Here is a 22,733-nt window from a genome sequence, read left to right on the forward strand (position 1 = left end):
CATGTGTTTAAGAGTCGATATCTTTATTGGCATTGTACACATTATAAAACAAAACCCTAATCACAGACCCTCCTCCACTTAGCCAGGAGATTCCCTGTCATTCACCACAGTGAGAACAGCTCAGTATGTGGAAAGAGCCCCTTGATCAATGCTTTTTGCAAGACAGATCACTCGATATTCACCACAGCGATGTATGGAAGTGTATGCAATTTGATTAATGTAACCTTTCCTAAGATTTATGGATCTCTCCTCCCATTCTATCCGATGGTGAATTAGACGCAGATTCATTTTGCCTTGACTTTGAGGTGCTGATCAGCCCAGAAAGTGGGATGTTATTTATTATTTGTATTAAAACAAGCAATGTCAGGGCTAGAGGCAGGTTTAAAAGCCATGGTATATAGGTTCCATTCTGACTCAGAACATGGATTCTTAACAATTCTAGTCACTTGAAAGATCCTGAGGTTGTTTTGACATTCATTCATTTCAGTGGGTTTCCTTTGGACCAAGACAGATTACAAAGCTATGATTCAGTGTTAATGTGGGGTTTTGTTTTTGTCTTTTAAACAAATCTTCAAGAAAAACTCAAGGAAATTCATTCTCATATCAAAGAGCTAAAGAACAGATCAGTAAAAAATGAATTTTCAATTGTTTTAAAAAAGTATGCACGGTCTCGGCCCCTTCATTGTCATCAGTGCTGCTACTGTCTCTCTCTAAGGAGCTGCCATTTTATTGATACATTATGGGACTGGGGGTTGAGATTTTCAAAGATGGCTACAGGAGTTGGATACCCAATTCCCACAAACTGTAATGGGAAATGGACATCCAAATATTTTAGGCAGTGTTGAAAAATCCCACCTTAGGTCTTTCTTGAGGTACTGGTCACAAAGCAGTGAATGCAGTTTGAATGTAGGAGAGGGGATGACATTCATAATTATTCTGAGGTAAAGCTTGTCGTTCTCTCATCTAAATAAATGAGAACATATTACATTTCCATTCTCATATATTCAGTACATAAATGTACTTGGTGTTTCACAAGTGACGCATATTTCACCTGTGCTTCAAAGTCTGCCCTGGATTCCAAATTATATTCAGGTGCAAGCCGAGGTGTCAGCCTTGATCAAAGCCCTTTGTGCTTTGGGCCCAGGGTATCTCAGAGATCACCTCTCTGTGGGCTTTTCCCGAGCAGTAAAGCTCAGTTGGGATGCTTGAGATGACAATCCCCAGTCTGAGGATTGGGCATTCTAGGGGCAGACCCATGGCTCTGGGAGCTGCCTCTCCCCTTGGGCCAGAAGACCTTCTGTGCATACCGCATGACCTATGTAGCTATCAGGTGTTTTTTTTCCAGAGGAAACCGAGTAAGGTGGATTTTAGTTGGGTCTGGGCGTTTCTTATCGTGTCTTTTTATATTGTTGGTTTAGATTATTAAATGGATGCTTTAAAAACAATATAGCTTGTAGTTTTATTTATTTTTCTCTATATATTTGGTGTTTGTCTAGATGGTGATTCTAAGCCAGCACACAATACAGTATTTTAACCTACATGAGATGGTCAAGATGGCAGCTGTTTAATTCATTGGTCTATTATATTCAAGAGATTTACTTTCTTCCTGTAATTCACTCTTTGAAGTTGTATTACACACTGCTGTATTCCTTATTAAAAACAGACCACACAAGATTTAAACTACTCCACATAATGTTTCCCTAACCCCCCCTTAAAACTGCCCCAAATTTTCTCATTAGACTTTCTTTCTCCTTACGGCCAATTAAATTTAGGAGTGCAAGTGCACACGCTCGCCAACAGAGAACCCTTTAAAATAAGTCAACCTCCTCTTGCCTGATTCATTGATGGATGCCACAATACAGGGTTTGACATTTTAAAAGCTTCCAGAATGACGGATAGTGACATCAACAAATGAATCAGACAGCAGGAGGCAGCCAATCAGAAGAGTGAAGACTTCAGATTACATTCAAATATCTTGGTAAGCAGCAGGGATAGGAAAGGCAATGGGCAAAGAAAAATACATAACATCTTGACAGGGTTTTAGGCAACATTTTTTTACAGTACTGCTTGTGTAGCTTAACTCCTTTGATGTTAACAGCAGACAGTATCTACCACAAAGTTAGCTGGCATTTGGATTCCCAAAGCTGAAATTGTTAACTGGATGGCACCAGGAGGTTAACATACTGGTGGAATGTCGCATTGGGAAATTACCATCTTCCAGCAGCAGCATGTTAAAAATGCTACTTGTTCATGGCACTCTAAATTTTTAAAGATGATAAAATTCCATTCCCATTGTCCATTCTTTCTGGATTGATCCAATGTCCATTCCCTCTCGATTGATCTATAATGCTCAGTAACTGGTTTTTCCGATTCAACAGTTCACCATGCAAGAAACATCCTGCTTTGACTGTCATATACCCCTGGCAAAAACTTCATCCTCAACTTCTTAGATTTTAGAATCAAAATGGCTGCTGAGTATGATGAAGGAACAATTCAGGCTGATCACATGAACACGTTTACTTCTGTTCTCCTGCCCAATTCATTCGGTCAGCAGAGCCCAGTTAAACCTAGCAACATTTGTTCATCAAATGGATAATCATCAACCAGAGGTGACCGTGATATGAGAAAAAAGTTTTGCGGACCACCGCTATGATCAAAGGCTTCTTGGTGTTGAGACTGTTTCTCGTTGAATGGTGGGTGTTATTTAAAAGCGGCATTAAATGCCCGGCCAATGACAAGTCTCCGCACCTCACTGGTTCCTGCCCCTATCTCATACAACTTGGCATCACGCAGGAAGCGACCCATAGGATAATCATTGATGTAACCATTTCCACCTACAATCACAAAGAGAAGAGATGAAAACCAAAAAAGAACAGGGTATGGGCTGATTCTGTACAGACACATTCACAGAAAGCTTCCCAGTTGAAGAACAGAGGTAAATAGTTAAGTCATACTGCAGAAGACATTTCTTGCCTACTGAACTCAATGACTAGGAGAGGGACCACAGAGAGCCTGTATTCCTGCATGTTTCAATCCATCACAGGTCACCCTTTCTCATGGTGGAGGAAGCAACATTCTTACCTAGACACTGAATTCCATCCAGAGCTACTTGTGTAGCACATTCTGCCGAATACAGGATCACTCCTGCACAATCCTAATGGAGGGACAAGATAATTTATATTTACAGCAACAGAATCAGCAAAGTTTCATCTGCACTGTTCCAATCACGCCTACTTTCCACCAAGTTTGTATACCTGCAAACAGGCCTAAGCTGGTCCCTCTCAAGCACACAAGATTTTGCAGGGCTATAACCAGGGCGGGACAAGTGGGGTAGCTGCCGAGGGAACAAAGCCAGGGGGCAGAGAAACTATGGAAAAAATACGGTAGGGGGCAAAGATAGCATGTAACTGGTGACAGTGGGGCAGGGCACATGACTGCCCCTCAGAGGATTTCAAACTGAGGGGGGTGCAGAGGAATGTTTGGGGGTGAGCAGCAATGCCAGACGGCTCAGTGGGGCCTACCCCATGCAACGGGGCTGGGGAGGGAGTGTCACTTCCATCCTCTGACTCATCTCAGTGAGCCACCCAGCCTGTCTGGGTTGGGGGGGGGCGTAAGCAAAAAAATCAGGGGGAGGGGAGGAACGTGACCCCACATGCCACTCTCCCGACATCACCTCTGGTAGCAGGCGCAAATATGCTTGCTCAGCCTGGGTGCTAAAAATGCCTAGTTACAGCTCTGACACACTGAGCCAAACAGGAGTCACAGCAGAAAAACAGAAAAGTTTGTCTGTCATGCAGAGACACAAGCTTTCCATCAGATCTCACCATATCCGTTCCATAAGGACCATGTGTGAACAAAAAAAGAATGCAGCAGGGAAACTACACCCTCCTTCATGAATTTACATCATGCCCATGGAGGTTATATGCAATTTGACTTAGGATGTAAAACTTTTCTCCAACAGTTAGTCTTTTTTAGTTGCCTTCTTTGAACCAAGCATGCTTATGGTATCAGTGGTGGAAGTGATAACACCCTATCGTGACTGCGATAGCTACTTTCAGTAGCCTGAACATTTTGTTTGGACTTACTATGATACAGCTCTGAATACTGGTAAATCTGCTGACATGCACAATTAAGTTCTCTTTTACTTGAGGGATTCAAAGGTACAAGGTATAAGATTTTCTGTAACTGATTCATGGACACCTACGATCTAGAACCTCCGCCCTCTCACATGAACAAGGGTAAAAGATACATGCAGTGGCCTGAGCAGCCCATCAGGAACTGAGCTCACCTTTGCATTGAAGTGTCCTTGGTCACACGCCTTTGCCACATTGTACACATACTGCCGACACGCCATCAGCCGTGTGTACATATCTGCCATTTTACCCTGCATGAGCTACACAAGACAAAACAATATTCTTAAATTCAACAAAATCTTAACACTTAACATGAAATAAAGGGGAAGAGGGCAGAAATGACAACACTCTGGGTATAAAGCCATGGAAATGATGTTTTATTTGGTCTTCTTATGCTACCTACTGAAGACTGGATAAACCAGTGAAGCTGGATTCACAAGTCACATGACTGAGCCTGGGTTACTGCTGGATCATAAGTTCATAAAAGTTAGAATAGAGACACCTGGGACTTCAAATCCTAGCTCACCCCAACACCAGCCTTGGGTTACCATGTTGATTAAGCCAGTGCCTTTCACATTCAGTACGAGCAGCAGTGTCACGAAGAACTGGGCCAGATATCCAATTAGGCACAGTAGGCACGTGCCTAGGGGCATCGGCATTCTAGGCGCGCCTTGCCTCTCTAAAACAGTGTGCAACACAAAAGTCAGCTGGAGGCGGGGAAGAGGGGGGCTGAGAAGACCAAATAAGGCTGAGGATGCTGTGCCTAGGGGTGCATAAGGAGTAAATCCAGCCCTGACTAAGAAGTGCAACTTCAGGAAAAATCCAGGATTGATTTCATCACCCTAAACTACAAAAATCTGAGGTTCCATCAGCATGAGACCATGTTCTCCAATTTCTTATAACAAACCAGCAGATAAAAACTTCTTCAGAGTTAAATATTCTCACCAGATTTTGTGTAATTCCAGGCTACAATTTCACATACTGGTACAGAAATATGTAGTGTGATCATCATCATAATGGGACAACCCCACCCTATAATAAAGACAGTCTCAAAATCCTTTCTGTTAGGTACACTGAGATAAGAGTTCAGGATCTGACCGGAGATGAAAGCAGCCTGCTCCAAGGGTATCACTGACAGCTCCTTCCCCTCACTCTCACCTGGAAGTGGCCGATTTTCTGTCCAAATGCTTCTCTCACGTGTAAGTATGGAAAAGCATGGTCAAGAACAGCCTGCATGATTCTGAGAGAAACACAGACATGGGTGAGGGAGTGGAAGGAAACAGAAAAAGGAGGAAGACAGAGTAATTAACAAACAATAATCCAAATTCTGTATCTCAGTCTAAGGCAGTGCCTGGCATACAATGCAATTATGCTGTCATAAAATTACCCTTCATGAATTTACTGTACAATTGTATTCTAGAATCTAAGCTCTTGTTAAAAAAAGTTTCAACCCTTATAGTCACAAAGAAAACCTTCCAAACATGGAGTGTAACCAATGCAACAGTGTCTGGCTGAGTCTGCAGATAGCCTGAAACAACAGTTCTGAGAGGCATGCACTTCCCCATCCATCCCAATGGCCCATTTACTCTGAAGCCTAATGGGGACATGTTAAATTGCCACATTGTTAGCTGCTGATCATTTGAGCAAAGACAAACTACCGTACTTTAATCAGCATCTATGAGACTGGCTGTAGTAGCTGATATTGGCAAAGTGTGCAGTGTACAATGAGACAGTAAACGTTTGCTGGGGGACGAAATGAAGCATTCAACTCCCTCTCCTCCAAATTTCTAGTCACCTCTTACCTTGCCCAAAAGGGAAGCTGCATTTCCTCCCTTGTCCAAAAGCCTCAATTGTCTTCTGGATTTCCAAAAACCTAAACCAACTTCCACTACTTCCTGGTGCCTGAAGTGCCCATTGTCCCCTCTGCAGATGTTAAGATCCCCATCCCACTCCCCAACAACTTCTATACTGCAGTTCTGGATTTTGAACTCAGAAGTCTGCAGCGTGTTGAAAACTTAAAATCTTGGGACAGGATAAGATTCATTACTTATTTTGATATGAAAGTCAATGCATCACCTAGAGTTATTTGTACTGTATTGGTGGGATGTAAAAGAGTTGGGGAGAAAGTGCCAGTTCAGGGGTCCTTGCCACACACTTTAAGGCTAATATGTTACAGAGAAAACAAGGGCTTGGTTTTAAATAACATTTCACATCAGTGTGTGCTGAGCTGCTCCTTAGAGAACAATTCAGTGTTCAGAAAAAAGGATGCTTTAATGACAGAGAGAAACACCTGTTAAAGATCAGGCTTGGTTTAGTGAGATACTTATGGCACCATCATTAGGGGCATTCAAGACATTGTTGCATTAAGTTTATGGCTGGATTAATAAGTGCTCTACTCTTCTCTAGCTCCTTCCAGGGCATCGCAGAGTCAGTATCTCCACAGAGGTGCAGTGAGAATTCTAGTTTACAGATAGGTAAAAAGGGGCATTGAGAACTTAAGCATCCTTCCCAAGGTTACACCTAAAACAGAACAGAGCCAGGAATAAAACTCAGGAGAGTCCTGGCTCCCTCTCATATGCTTTACACACTAGACAACACTGCCTGTCAGGGACATATCCTAGTGTCTTGTTTGATGCAAGGGGCTGAACTGCTCCTTCTCTGAACAGAGTTCAGGGAAAGGCCCTTCAGGTTGGGCCAAGCCTCCAACCTGAAGGAGGCATCCTTATTGGGCAGTTTTCTCCTGCACTTCAATGCTGAACTGCCACTAGGGAGCCTGCATAGGACAACTGAAGACAAGTCCCCCACACTGTGTCACTTGTTTAAAATTTAGAAAAAGTCCATATTCTGGTCCCTGGCACAGAGAGATGTCTCTTTATTTAAATTTGCCTTTTCTAAGATGCTGTTCGTTTCTGATGTTCGTGATTATCTTATTTATTAAGAGCATATTATAAAATGGGGGGATTTAAAAAGCAGGTGTTATTGGGGGAAGAGAATACAGTAAGAGAAGCTGTTAAATTTAGAACATGTAGCAAAGAGAATGTGAGCATGAAGAGAATCCGAAGTTGTCAGAAGGGGGTTGCGGTGCAATGAAGTTTGAGAACCCCTGAACTAGAGGATTCAACAGCTCCTTTACAATCTTAGCTAGGATTACTCTGCACTGCTGTGCATCTCGTTCATTAATTGAGCAGCATAAAGAAGCCCAGAACTGAGTGAGAGAGGAGGAACTCCATCTTCCTATTGGAAGAGGGTAGTCTTTCTAAATAAAGGTTACCATTGAGCCCACTAGATGGGGATACAAAGATTTAAGTTGAGGGATCAGTATGGAACCTAAGAACGGAATGAATAAGAAGAATGTATCCCTTTCTCAAGCAGAAGCACCTCTCTTGTGAGGGGGATTTAAGTTGTTATGCTGTAAAGAAATCAATGCCACAAATTGGGACCACTGGTTAAACCAGGTGAAGTGATATAATCAGAAGCGATATGTGATTAGTAGAAAATTAAAAAACCATTTACCCCAGTGGTCCACCAGACAGCACGAGTCTCTCCAGATCCAAGCCACTCATCAGAACGTAGACTCCTTTACCCAGCTGCCCCAAGACATTCTGAGCTGCAATCAGCAAAGAAAAGTTACTTGTAAGTAGAACTCTCAGAAGGCAAGTTGTTGCCTATGGATCTACATTTTATGGGGCGAGGATTCAAACTCTAGCAGTATTCTCCTTTTAACTTGGGACACAACCATTAAGGCAAGACACATTCCCTGCCCCCACAACAATTTTTCTTTCCAACCAAAGCTATAAACAAAGCAGCAGTGTGATCTAAGGGGCCTTTACAGCCAGTGTTACCTTTTAGAAAATGGGGAACAGAGAAGTATTGTCTATAAAGCCACAAGGCTAAAGATTAAAATAATTACAACAATGGGGAAGTGAGAGTATGGCTACACAGCAATAAAAAAAACCCACAACAGCACGTCTCACAGCCCGGGTCAACTGCCCTGGGCTTGTGAGGCAGGGGCTGCACAGGGCTAGCTATAGTGGTGTAGACATTCAGGCTCAGCCTGGAGCCTAGGCTCTGGGCCTCTCCCACCTCACTGGTGAGGCTTGGCAAGTCTACCTTGCAGTAGAACTGAAGTACCTGGTCTTCACTGTGTTACCACCTCAGGCCAGCTCATGCGCATGTGTTACCCTGAGGTAAAACACACACCTTTTTTAGCAATGAAGACAAGGCCTTAGTTGCTAGTTCAAATCTAGCTCAAGTTGATAGTGACTGAAATGTGTTATTGTCAGATGGCTATTAGGTGACCTCTATGAAAGCAGTGAGATTCCTGCTGTCTGATATATGTATGTCTCCATATCATAATGGAGATCTCTAACACCGACACCTAGGATTAAATGTACAGTGAACCAGAACTCTCCTCTGACGCTGCAGGTCAGCGTTGGGACACACTGGCAAGATGGTGTTGGAAAATTTACACTGCCATTATCCATGTGATCTGTGCAGGGCTGTCAATCCAGCAATTTGCACAAGCACTGCAATGAATGGAATTTTTGGACATAGGCAGATTGGTTAGGATCACCTGAAGCTAAGACTCTGGACTTTAAGGTATGTCTACACAGCAATTAAACACCAGTGGCTGGCCCATGTCATCTGACTCGGGCTTGGAGCGCTCAGGCTGTGGGGCTGTAAAACTGCAGTGTAGACATTTAGTCTCGGGCTGCAGCCGGGGCTCCTCCCCACTCACGGGGTCCCAGAGTTTGGGCCCCAGCCTGAGCATCTATACCACATTTTTACAGCCCTGCAGCCTGAGTCTGAATCAGATGCCAGGTCAACTGTAGGTGTTTAAATTGTCAGGTAGACATACCCCATGCGACTTCTGTTCATGGTGGATAGAAATGGAAGGCCTGCCAGATGTCTAGCTCATTCAGGAATTGTGTTGATGGGCTCTATGGGGAACTGCAACCAATCCTCCTCCACCAGAAGGTCAGTCGTCATGGCATGGGACTTTGGGAATGAGCTGAAAAAATGCAGGAGAAGAGAAAGGAAAAATACTAATAGCAAACATCTTAAACATTTTGTCAGAAGAGAAATATCCTCATCAGTCGCAAGAAGCTAACAAGACAAAACTACTCACAAATAATGGAGTGTCACTGCTAAAGGGGAGACTGAACAGACACAAATGCCCCCTTTGCAAATGAAGAAAAGGAACTGATGATTACGCAACAAGTTGAAATATATATGCACTCAATGCACAAGGGGTGCAGGCTAATGATTGGGTCTCAGGGCAAAAACCTGAAAGTGCTCTGAATTGGCTTCTCACTCATACCACATGTCCCAAGAATGTGGATCCACAGAAGGTATCTACTATGGCAAAAAACACAAAATCCACTCAGTGAAGCACTGCTGACAGTGAAACCACGTACCTTGTAGTGGATGGGATTGTAGAGCTAGAGGACCCCTTGTTCTATAAGGAATAAAAAAAAACATGGCTCACCCGGGTCAGCTGACTTGGGCTCAGGCTCCAAGGCTGAAAAACTGCAGTGTAGACATTTGGGCTCAGGCTGGAGCCCGAGCTCTGGGACCCTGCAAGGGTGGAGGGTCTCAGAGATTGGACTGAAGCCTAAGCCCAAACATCTACACAGCGATCTTTAGCCCTACAGACCAAGCCCCACGAGCCTGAGTCAGCTGATCCAGGCCAGCTCTAGCCAAGCCAGAGGGCTTTTATCCCCATGTAGACATACCCTAAGAGAAAGATGTCCTGAAGACATATGGGAAGATATTGAATTGACTCAGTCTCCAAGACTGGAGATCAGAAGCAGCAGTTGTGGCTCACATGCAAAGAGTGTACAGTTTAAGCACTATCCTGATCTGCTTCTGTGAGTGATCAGAAAACAGGAATCCTGTTGCCATGAGAACACTGTTCTGTATGGATCAGAGCATACATGGAATAGCTGAAAGACCCAATCTAGGTTCATTGACCTTTCTGACCCCAGGTTGGGGATCTGGTAAAATTAGAAATGTTGGCAGTTAGGGGTCTGAATCAGCCCCTGAAACTCCTCTGAAGTGATACCAAACCTTGCCCTCATAGATGAGATTTTAGGAGTCAAGAAAATGGATCTCTTCCATGTACTGTACACCGGTTTTTAATTTCCTTCCATGAAAAAATGGTCACAGGAATTGAACCAAATAACGCATGTTGGCCAGTGACCACAACCTACTACCAGGGGTTCTGGAAAAGCGGCGCTCAGGGACTCATTAAGAGTTTCTCTAAAACCCTATTCCCAGTATCCAGATTGGAGGCTCCAAGATAAACAGCGTAATCAGCAGTTTCTCCTAAAGCTTCATCCAAGCTTTACAAAGCCAGTGGCTAAGTGTCATGTTCAATGCAGCTCAACTCAGAGGGTGGAACAGAAGTGACCCAACACTAGCAGACTGAATCACTTTAATGCACAAGATAGCAACCTCTCCTAGCCTCAATATCTCACCTGCAAGATAGTCACCAAGGAGAGAAGTATCTGGAAAACCTTCTACTCAGAATTTGAATGCATACATAAGTGATGTTTCAGTCTGTATGAGTGAGGAGAGTGGAAGCCACTATGTGGATATGGTAAGGGGTTCTGCTCGTTTCTCAGAAGTCACTCACCAGGAATCTTACAGTCCTCAAAGATCAATTCACAGGTATTGGACCCCCTCATTCCCAGCTTATCAAGCTTCTGAGCAGTGCTGAAACCAGGCATACCCTGCAAATCAAAAAGAGAAGCAGGTTACAAGCTTCTCTCTTCTGGAAGTTGAAACAGACCATGACAGAGAAATTAAAGCAAAACCTCCCCAACCTAATAAACGAGCAGGGGGAATTGCAACAAGTGAGGTGTGCTGGAGGACTGCCAGTGTCAAATGTCTGCTGTTGGAGCAAACACAAGTGTGAGTATTAGTGCGGGGGAAGCAAACATGTGTACCAGCAAGCAGTGCCTGAGACGACAACATGAACCGTGGGAGTGGAATTTGTTTTCTAACGCACATGAATCTGGAATGAGTAACAATGACTTAGTCAGAACACAGAACCAGATGTTAAATATTTAAATCAATACATAGTAAGGATAGGTGTGTGGGCCCAGCGGTTGTGTTGTTCCAGCCACTGACACTGGAAACTCCATCAAAAGGTTAACTGGTCTGAACCATTCTTATCAAATGACCATTATGTTTAGCCCTTTATCATAGCTTCCTGCCTTCATGAAGATGTCTTGTTATATTTTCTACAGTCTGATAGGTGTACATGGCTCTCTACAGTCAAATTAAAAGGAGAGAGACAGGTTCCTGACCCCAAGTGGCTCGCAAGCTAGCAGCCTGATTCTGCTCCCACTGAAGTCAATGGAACAGGATTGGGCTTTTGGACCAAGGTCTGCAAGGTATGACAAACAGAAGATGGGGAGCACGGAGATTACAGCAGATCACAAGATATGTTTTATGTACATGTTTTGTAGGTTCTGAAGACAGAGTGTGTGTGTGTGGGGGGGGGGGAGGATAGTGGGTAGGGGAGGGTTAATAATGAAGATTGTTTTCATGGTGATATACTGAAAAATTTGAGGGAACAAAAACAGGCACAAAGGTAGCAGTGCAGGTCAGCAGAGGAAGTGAGGCAGCATAGTGCACAGGCTTAGAGAGGGCATTCCAGACCCTCTGTGCATGTGGACAAGTGGGGTGAAAGCATTACTTGTCCGGTTATCACTCCCATATCACAATGCTCCTCTGAGCAAGGGGCTGCTAATTGTCAAGACTGACTACTTTAGAAGGCCAAGTAGCTCTATTTGGGAAAGGATTGTAGCCTCAAAATAGGATAAAATAAGGCAGGGTGACACTCTCCAGTGACGTACGGCCTACCTTCTCCACGATGAATGCTGTTATACCCCGGGAGGCTGGAACAGCACTGAGATCGGTTTTAGCATAAACTATTAGAACATCAGCGTCTGGTCCATTAGTGATCCAAAACTTGTTCCCATTCAAAACAAAGTAATCCCCTAGAAACATAAGAGGTGGACTCTGTTAGTTCACAACAGACTCCGTCAGGGATTCAGAAACAATACCTCTCCTCTGCCTCATGACCCAATAAACTATAAGCCAGGTTCCCCCTAAGGCACTCTCAGAAGTCCACAAAGCAGCCTTGAGTAAAATACCTCCCCAGACTCTGGGGTCCAAAGGATAAGATGAATAAGCCACTGTAGAGCCCACCCCAGGCCTCTTAATAAGGCCTTTATACAGCCCTCTCACACAAGCTATTCTTTCCACCATACCAACTCTCTGTGAAACAACAGACTAGAGGTGTCACGAGTATGCCAATGTGATAGTTCATTTTTTAACCCTCCTCCCAGCCAAAGTTCCATATTTACATTTTCTGGGTCTGGAATCACTCAGTCTCTTCCATCATCATCATCATCAATAATGGACCTGGCCCATCCCTCTCTACAACTTTTCTGTCAAACCCTCGAGTGAACCTTCTGCTTGCCTACTAGGGAGTTTGGAGTTGGTGTACACCCTGCTTTGAGCAGGGTGTTGGACTAGATGACCTCCTGAGGTCCCTTCCAACCCTGATAGTCTATGAAAGCTGATTCTGCCCAGCTTGCTGTGCACTGGACTGAGCACAGCCGAATGTGTCGAGAAGGTTAAATTTAGATTTTAAAGGAAAGATGCTTAGGCTGGCCAGGAGAAGCACACGGGCAATTTCCCCAGCTGGCACGTGAAATATTTTACCTTTTCTGTCTGCCTTGAGCTTCATAGAGACAACGTCAGAACCAGCGTTTGATTCGCTCATTGCCAGGGCTCCAATGTGCTCCCCGTTGATTAGCTGGGGAAAAACAAGACAAAAAAATGGAAGAAGGAGGAGGAAATGTTTTTGTTGCATTTTTGGGTGGGGAGGGAAGGGGTTGCACTGAATCTCAAAGTTCATTGTGTTCCATATAAACTATAAGTAGGAAACTTTGTCCCTGGAAGAATTCCAACAACAAGCTCACTTGTGCTATTGTGCTGAGGGCATAGAACAGAATCAAACCACAAGATGAGTCAATGCACATGTCAGTTACTGTTTTAAAAACAGAGTTTTATCCATCTATCTCCAAGAAGGTGCCAACAGAACCATGCTGACAGCCATATGCCTTTTCCAAACTCCATGTTTCCCGATTGCCTTTTAAAATGGCTGATTGGCAGAAACAAATATTTTATGCATATACAAAAGAAAGCTCAGCTTGTTTAAAACTAGAATTGTAGAAAACAAAAAGATCAACGAGGGGGAGAGAGAGATTGCAGTGTTCAGCACTAGACTAATACTATGATTTGCCACATGCTTGTGATGGCATGGCAGATGGACACCCTCCTTCTGTGTCCCCTCATGCCATGTTCTGACACAGCTGCTGCTGTCTCTTCTCAATCCATGTTCTCCTGTCCTTTTCTCCTTCTTGCCCTTTACCTTCTCTGGGTATTTTTTGTATGTTTTTTCCCCCCTCTTTTGTTCCCTTGTTTTGTGGAAAGAGATTTAATATACAAAAATATATATGACATATTAAAGCTGTATATTTCAACTGTATTCTTAATGATGTACCAGAAACTAGTTTGGTTTTATAAATTATATAAAATGACCGACGTAGTTTTCAGCACATCACTAAAGATTCAGTTAAAATTCAGGAATAATGAAAAATAAGGTGGTTTGTCATATTGCATATCAGTGAATGACAACAATGTTAAAATACACTGAGAAATGACAGGGATACATGGAGTTTATGTACTGACAGACTGAACAAGATTTCTTTTGTTAAGTAATTGAACACTTTGCTTGCTGCTGAATTTAAGTCCCTCATGTGGACTATTTCAGATAGCTGTGATTCAGCTTATGAAGAAATACATCCAATATGTTTAGATATTGAAATCTGTTTAACAGAGGCTGGGGTTTAAAACACGGAGGTCACTTGAGTGCCAGAGAAGACTTACAATCAACTGATTAACAAACAAACCAAACAACGGAATAAGGAAGCAATGAGTGATACTTAGTACGCATGCAGTGCTTTTCATCCAGAAACATCAAAGTGCTTTATGAAGGCTGAACAAGATTCTCTTCAAAAATCTTTTTGGGGAAAAACAACAACAACAAAAAACCAAAACAAACAAAAAAGTTACTCCATAGGCACACACAGGAACTGAGGTACAGAGAGATTAAGTGACTTGCCCAAGGACACTCAGCAAGTCAGTGGTAAAGGCAGATATACAAGAGCAAGGTTCCTACCTCTCATGGTACGTCTACACTTTGAGCTGGTGTGTAATACTCAGCTTGAGGAGACATACCCAGGTTCGTTCTGATTGAGCTAGCATATTACAAACAGAGTGTAACTGTGGTTGTGCAAACGTCAGGAGGGGCTAGCTAGTCCAAATACGTACCCATCTGACATGCTAGGCACATACTCCTACTGTTCACATCACCACAGCTACACACTCTTTCGAGTGTGCTAGCTCGATCAGAGCTAAAGTGGGTAATTCTCCTCCAACTGGAATTTACACCTCCAGCTTCAAGTGTAGACATACCCTTAGTTTACTGTCCTATCCACTGGACCATGCTGCCTCCAGAAATGACCCTGAAAAAGGCTCAAACAAGACATCTGTACCAGTTTTAAGTTCTGCAGGAACCTTCATCAAGATGGATTAGTTAGGACAAAACAGGATCATTAACAAGCTGGAGAAGGGCAAATTTGAAAGGAACAATCCTTTTCAAAGCTTGCTGCAGTAAGCTCACCTTTTGTATTGGAAGATTAAGCTCTGTGAAAGACAAACATGTCCAGACATGCAGTTGTAATACATGCCTCTGGTGCCTCATGAGCCATGCAGGGCAAAATACTTTTGGCACCTGAGAAGTGCATATCCCACACTGCGACCACTCATTTTAAAAGGGTCAGCAGTTACTCCGGCAAAATGTGTGTAACACACGTTTATTAGAAAAAACCAGATGTGTTTGCTGGCTTAAAACCCTTTTTCAAAATGTCTTTTTAACCTTTAAATTTTTTTCTTACTAAAGGGCCTGATCCTGTGTCCACTGGCTTCCTTATTTGCTTTAAAGAATATAGGGATCCCTGCAGTAAGAGCAGCTAGCTGTGGTACTTTCTGTCCTGGGTGTAAGACTGAAATGGACTGAACCAAACACCCACTGGGAAGAGATACTAATACTAGAAGTTCAGTACTGTCATGCAGCTGTTAGGCACACAAGGGGAGACAAAGTGCTAGAGCAGAGGTTGGCAACCTCTGGCACGCGGCTCGCCAGGGTAAGCACCCTGGCGGGCCGGGCCAGTTTATTTACCTGCCGCATCTGCAGGTTCGGCCGATGGCGGCTCCCACTGGCCGTGGTTCGCTGCTCCAGGCCAATGGGGGTGGTGGGAAGCCAAGGCCAGCACATCCCTCGGCCTGCGCTACTTCCCGCAGCCCCCATTGACCTGGAGCGGCAAACCGCGGTCAGTGGGAGCTGCGATTGGCTGAACCTGCGGACGCAGCAGGTAAACAAACTGGCCCGGCCCGCCAGGGTGCTTACCCTGGTGAGCCGCGTGCCAGAGCTCGCCGACCCCTGTGCCAGAGCTCAGTTCAGTCATGGAACATCTGTGAAATGTTGTGAACTCCGTTGCTACTTTAAAATGTCATAAAACATGTAGTTTTATGCTATAACTAGATCTATTACTTCATGTTTCTTCTTACTGCACACCAGATACCACAGGCACCACGTAAACAGATATTCTCTCAGGTCTTCTGCCTCCACCAACTACATACCTTGGGTAGGTATTTCTCCTTCTGTGCTTCATTGCCATTCCGTACTAACTGGTTAATACAAAGGTTTGAATGGGCACCATAACTGAGTCCAACAGCTGCTGAAACTCGAGAGATTTCCTCCATCACTAACACATGGTCCAGATACCCCATTCCAGATCCACCATATTCCACTAGCAGGAGAAAAAAATTCATCATCAGCTTAGATTAATAACCCCATGGTAAATAAAACTTATACAGTGTCCTGCAAATTGAGCCCAATACTGGACTTAAACTTCACTGGATGTCTCAGAAACTTTTACATTTGGACTCCCGCTTTAGACTGACTCTCAATGAGCTGATTACTTCTGGGTTCCCCATCCTTCCTGAATCCCAACTCTCCTATTACTTATTCAGAACAATTAGTAACACTTTGTGCAAATAAAGCATAGTTACCACATATACACTTTATATATGAGTAAAACATTGACTTAACATCCAAGCATCACAGACAACTGCACGATTCTGCATCTCTCATACTAACTGTATCCCAAAACTTAGCATTAATTTAGTATTACCACAAAAATTAAATAGAGAAAAAGCAAAAAGCTACAGAAAAACGAGAAAAGACTTTTCCAGAGGATAATTGATATAAGATGGAGAATCAGTAGGGCAGAGGGGAATAAAAAGGCTATTCCTGACTAATAGCAGGAGCTGCAAAAGAGAAGACTTTCACATATGGCCAACTCGAGAAGAAGAAGCCAATGACAGATGAGGACATAGTAGAATAGAGGAGGGTTTAGTAGACTAAAGAGAAACAAAGTGGGTGAAGTCAACTGGGGCAAATTCCATGGATGGTTTTCAAAACAAGCTTTCAACAGGATCCTGAAATGAATGGGGAACCAGTGGAATTGCTTAAGGGTGGGAGGGGTGATACGGTCAAACTTTTCAGAAGCAGGATGGAGAAAAATTGATGGATTACAAATATTTTTATTTAACTAAAGGTAACTAAAGATACAAACAGAACGCCTCAAACTGAAGTGGTGGAAGATTAAAGCTGGAGAGGAAACAACAGAGAGAGAAGATGGAGATAAAAAGAGCAAAGACTGAGGAATATATATACACCCAGGAGTGTGTATATATATTGGCTTGCAGGCAGAGAGTGATTTTATAGGTAGCAACAGAACTACAACAGGAGGGAGGCAGAGACACCTGCCTAGCTAGGGAGGGAATCCAGGAGGTCTGGATGGTCAATAACACTGAATGTTGCCCTACGGGAGCAGCAGCCAAGAAGAGAGTAGAGGCTGCTTGTCATGCTGAGGAAAGTGAATGAAGAGTAGAGGGAGTGCATAGCCTGGAGGTGTGTGATACTGCCTGTAACTCCTAAAACTAAAAGGGGTGGCCTCTGATTCCAAGTGCAGCCCCTTCCACACCAATACTCATTTTTGGTGGCAGCTGATCAATTTGTGCTCTGGATTCTCATCCTCCTCACCCCACATCAGAGCCTGTATTCTTACTCCCAGCATGCTAACCTATGAGGAAAATATGAAGCAGATTTGTGGGAACAGTAAGAATGCTGGGTTGGACATTCGCAACGCTACGGAGAGGAAACCACCATGTTAAACATTACAGTTACATAGACATTTTTGAATTTCAAAAGTTACCAGGTGAAATAAGACAGCCACTTAAAAATACTGCCTTCAGTGCAGCCAGGATTTCACTCTTAAGTGCTATCAAATGCACAGAGAAAACAAATGAAAGGAAAATACAACAAATATTTCCCCCCTAATATCCATCAGAGTTGTTACAGAAATGTTATTTGTAACAGTAAGTCAATCTTTCAGACAAAAGTGTGATTCAAGATGGTGTCCCTTTAGAATTTTTATATGCCACATGGTTACATTGTGGTTACTGTAGAACCATATATTTGCATTTCCGAACTCTGATATAATGTTGCATTAACATAATTTATTTTTAGATGAAAAGCGCAATCATCATTTAATACACTATCGAAGAACCATGATCCATTGGTATCTGAACATGTGGTTCAAATGACCACACATTCCCACAGGATCTCATATCAACATTATGCCCCCAAAGTTTGTGCCCTTCACAAAATAAATTTACAGACAAGGTCCCATCTCCCAGAAAACTTCCACTGGGACACCAACAGAAATCACAGGGCAAAAGCTCAGGCACAGAAAGGTGTTTGTGGGAAAATCCCTGAGGAAATCAGAATAGGAACAATTCATGGAAGAAACATGCTTTGAGGAGGGATTTGGAGGCAAGGCCGAGATGGAGCTCATGCAAAGTGGGAAACTATTGCAGCCTGGGGTACAGTATTAAAGAAGACAAAAAGGCAAGCACGAGAAAAAGCTGAAAGGAACCGTAAGAAGTTGGGAAGAGCAAGGGGAACAAGAGTAAGAGGAAACGAGGGCAGAGAGACTCACTCAAGCAAACTCAGGGTCTGACCACTGAAATAAATGCAGGTGCATTATTTCAATGTATAGCTATACAGAAGGGCTCTGCATGGGTTAGTCATGAGTACATAACCAGAGTCCTGGGCAGGGCAGTCCAGCCTCTGTTGCTGCAGCTTCACCATTGTTATCTGAGCTAGCTTTGATCTAGTTAACTAAATATGTCTACACATGCTGCAGTCACCCCTCTGATTGCAGTTGTGGTCAGTGCTGCGTCAGCTAACCCAACTCTTCACCATGCTGCTAGAACACACTAATATTTTGTAATGTAGCCAGATACTTATTCTAAGAAATTTTTATTTTTAACCTTCTTTCTTCAAAGCTCACGACTGCATTGCTTATGATGAAGGATAACAAGACAATTTGAGAGTTATCAAACTGCAAAGTGGTAATATCTGAACAAGGTCCTTAAACTGTAAAAGCCATTTTGAAGTGCTCAAAAAGGGATAAAGTGATGTTCTTCAAAGTTTCAACAAAGAGAGGCACCTTGAGAAATTTCAGCACAAAGATGGATTTCTCTGCATCTCTTCAGAAAAGAGGTTTACATCACACTGAAATAGGAGTTTTGGGTGAGTGGCGAGTCATCCATGATGTTCTTTATTATAATTAGAAAAACCTGATCCTACCACAAAAGGTCTGTATAATAAACTGTATCCCAAACTGAGGGGACAGAGTGTGCTTACAAGATTGTGAGGTATGTTAACGTGGACTAGCTTGTTAAGGGCTGAGATAGATGAGCCTAAGTGGCATGTCATGGAGGGAATCATTCAGTAGGTGTAAAAGATGAGAACAGACTCACCAGGAGTTGTAATTCCCAGAACTCCCAGCTCCCCAAGCCTCTTCCAGAACTCCTTTGAACACAAAATAAAGCAGTTAATACAGCTTTGCCCAACCATGAAGCAAGAGCAGGACTCCTCACAATCTCCATGAACATATTAATTTGCATTCACTGCATAAAGATTAACTCCTGCCTGTGCATAACATTATACATGCAAGTAGTCCCATTTGACTTCAATGAAACTAATCGTGTTATATATATGCTTAAGTCATTGCAGGATCAGGGCCTAACGCTGTAACTCATTCCCTAGTTTAAACCCAATTTTGACATAACTCAACCTGCACTTCCTCTGAAAATTGCTTTTCTGCCTAGATTTTCAAATGTTGTCTCTTGCCAAAAAATGATTTGCCATCTCCACCCCTGCCCCAAATCTTTGTGTGAAAAGTTTCAGGTTTATTGGCTAGGGTGACATGATATCCTGATTTTATAGGGACAGTCCCGATTTTTGGGTCTTTTTCTTATATAGGCTCCTATTACCCCACATCGCCGTCCCAATTTTTCACACTTGCTATCTGATCACCCTAATATTGGCCAAGGCATTATTCAGATACAGGATATTGAAAAACCGCATCTCTCATTTTTGAGAAGTTGCCATGTTATGGAAGTTGGATCCCCCTAAACGGCCTGCACTAGACACAGCAGTTCCGTTTTACGCAACAGCCCTGGATGATATCTGATGATGGACTATATTTATAAAGGCTATGTGCAAAGCTTTGGAGTTCTTCATTATGAAAATGTAAACACCAGAGATTTGTGAAGTCTCAGCAGATATTACAAGCTTCTTAGTCTTGTAGAGTTTATGCTCTCCAATGATGGGACCTGAATGCTCCATAAATCAAAAAGCTCTTGTTCGCAGAACTTACAAGTTCGGTTGGAATGTGAAGTTTCACACTGGAAGTCAAATATCTGTTTGGACAGTGTCTGCACTGAGTATTTCCTATAACAAATTTCACAGAGAACTCTAACATCATAGAGCCTGCAAAGAAAGCATTATGCAGAGAGAAGTTCCATGCCCCTTTTAGTCAGGAGGCAGAAGGGTGCAAAGTTATGAGACACCAAATAGCCAAGGCCAGTACAAAGATGGAGTCTCTGGGCAGGGCCCAGAGGTAGCATGTTGATGACAATCCCAGCAAGCAAGGAAGAGGCCTTATCACCAGACTCTGCCAATTTTTTTTAAATGGCCTCCGGTTAGGTTTATTTCTCAGGCTAGTTGGAGCTTAATAACTTTACGAGCCCCATGTATTTCCTACCGTAACTCTTTCTTCAGGGTTTGAGAATAAATGTAAAGTGAATATGTTCATATAACATGGATTACACTTTCTCTTCTAGACACAGCACATCTCACTCCCAGATCACACAGCAAGGACTTACCTGCATGCCCTTAAACTCATTCTCCTGGTCGATTTCTTGGGCCTTTGGAGCCAAATGCTCCTGACAGAACTTGACCATTGTCTGTCTAAGCTGTAAATGAGGTAAGGAGGGAGGAAAAAAAATACACATTAAACCATAACAGTATATTGTTCATTGTCTTCCCTGCCACATCTCCAACATGCCCTAACAGGATGTTTCCTACACCCCCCAAGAGAGCAGTGTGAAATCAAGCAGCTCGGAGTTTCAGGTGATGGGACAGAAAGAAAACCCCAAAGACCTTTTAAAGAGAAGTTAATAATAGGGTTGGATTTGAATCATTAACCTGCAGGTGACAGTCTTACACTAAAATGGAAAAAGGGACACTATTTGGGGTTTTTTTGTAACTGGATTATTTCCAACAAACCAGTTTCTTCCCCACCTTTTCTGTCTAGAAAGTTTGACATCTGATGGGCAGAGACTATGGCAAAGTAGCACCCACCAGGCAGAGTCTCCTAGATATATTTTTATAATGCACAGAAGCCTGTAATAAGCATGCATATAAACAAGATATTTACATTCTTATAAAGCCAGTAGTAACACCACAGGAGAATGATTCACAACCTTTACTATATTTAACCTCACAGTACCCCTATGAAGTAGGGAAGTAGTATAATCCCCATTTTTTCAGATGGGAACCGAGGCACAGAGAAGGTAAGAGACTTACCCAGGGCCACATAGGAAGTTTGTAGCAGAGCAGGGAATTGAACCTGGGTCACCCAAGCCCTAGGCTAGAATGCTTCTTGTCTACTTAGACACAGGTTGAGAACAAAAAACTCATTGCCGAGGCAATTAGAATGATAATGACTTGTGATCACTAATGACTTTGGGACAGATGGAAACTGGCAAGGGTAATGGCTTTTACTAGTCACCTTTCTCACCAATCTGTTGTTTTGTAATTTAATTCTATGGGGGGAGAGGGGGAGGTGAGGACGACACTTATCACTGACAACAGCAACCAATCGAAGTGCAAGGTTTGAACACTCCCTCCTCCCCAGCACTAAAAGCCAAGGAAGGCCTAAGACCAGTAGTTTAGTTCAGTTTCAAGGGTAAAGGTCTGGAGCCCTCACCTAAAGTAACCTGGTTTCTTTGTGGAAGGTGCTTTGTGGAGAACTGTCTCTACTGGTTTGAGCATTGGCCTGCTAAACCCAGGGTTGTGAGTGCAATCCTCAAAGAGGCCATTTAGGGAACTGGGGTAAAAATCTGGCTGGGGTTTGGTCCTGCTTTGAGCAGGGGGTTGGACTATTGGACTAAATATTCTATTATTCTATTATATCTCTCTCCCTCCCTCCACCAGGACCCCTGTCGCCACTAAACAGCATCTTTAGGCGTGCAGGGGAGGGCAGAGATCCGGGCCAGCGGCTCCAGTCCCCCTTTACCAAAGCCCGGCCGGACGCGCAGCGGTGTGGTGCTGCAGCGTCGCTGGACACTGACGCTCTGCAGATCGGGGGACACAAGCGGTGCGGACAAGCCCCCGGGTAGCTGGACAGGCCAGTAAAGCTGCACGCGACACATAGGCAGCAGGGGGCCGGCGTCTCCGAGCCGGGACATGGCAAACAGCGCAGCAGGCGAGGGGGATACACCGCCGTGCGAGCCCCGCTGCAGGTGCGGGGCGGGTGTCCCCACGCCAAGGCTCGGCCCCGGAGCAGCAGGCAGCCCGCTGGCCAGACGCGCCCAAGCCTCTCGGGGACGGCACCGCTGTACCTGCCGCTGCTCCTCGCTCAGCCCATTGACGGTGTCATCCACCGCGACCCCAGCGCAGCCCCGTCGCAGCAGCCCCAGCAGCAGGCGGCGCCGTGCTCTGCCCACTGCCGCCGCTTTCCCCAGCACCGCCGCCATCTCTGCCCTGGCCTACGCAAAAGCGGGCCACGTGGCCCACCGCGCCCCCACCCATTGGCCAATCAGCCGGCCTGGCAGTCAGACAGGCCCAGCCTAGCTGCGCGAGCGGGCGGGCCTCGGGAGAACCCAGCCTCTCAACTACCAGAGTAGACAGCACCTGCGGGGGAGTGTCTCGCCCCACGCCCCGCCCCCCTGCAATTGAAGCGCAGCTTGCTGTGGGATGAGACGGGGCAGGTAGTGCACAACCAGACCCTGACCTCACCTGGAATCTTAACCGAT

At 44.1% G+C, this 22,733-nt stretch overlaps 1 protein-coding gene across 2 annotated transcripts; it reads right to left on the minus strand.

Moving 5' to 3' along the window:
* Nucleotides 1–2: 2 nt before the first annotated feature.
* On the minus strand, nucleotides 3–22,505 carry IVD (isovaleryl-CoA dehydrogenase). 2 transcript variants are annotated; one of them, XM_005284717.4, is made up of 12 exons: nucleotides 22,320–22,505; nucleotides 20,580–20,669; nucleotides 19,170–19,221; nucleotides 15,918–16,087; nucleotides 12,873–12,966; nucleotides 12,006–12,142; nucleotides 10,771–10,867; nucleotides 7,647–7,740; nucleotides 5,292–5,373; nucleotides 4,289–4,393; nucleotides 3,082–3,154; nucleotides 3–2,834 (listed from the first exon to the last, which is right to left on the minus strand). In XM_005284717.4, the coding sequence occupies exons 1-12, from the start codon at nucleotides 22,452–22,454 to the stop codon at nucleotides 2,701–2,703; spliced, it is 1,263 nt and encodes a 420-aa protein (XP_005284774.2). In that variant the 5' UTR covers nucleotides 22,455–22,505; the 3' UTR covers nucleotides 3–2,700. The 2 variants fall into 2 exon arrangements, with proteins under 2 accessions (XP_005284774.2, XP_042713352.2); XM_042857418.2 differs by lacking the exon at nucleotides 3,082–3,154 and having other exon boundaries at nucleotides 22,320–22,489.
* Nucleotides 22,506–22,733: the final 228 nt, after the last annotated feature.

This window comes from Chrysemys picta, chromosome 4 (assembly GCF_011386835.1).
Source record: "Chrysemys picta bellii isolate R12L10 chromosome 4, ASM1138683v2, whole genome shotgun sequence".
Lineage (NCBI taxonomy): Eukaryota > Metazoa > Chordata > Testudines > Emydidae > Chrysemys > Chrysemys picta.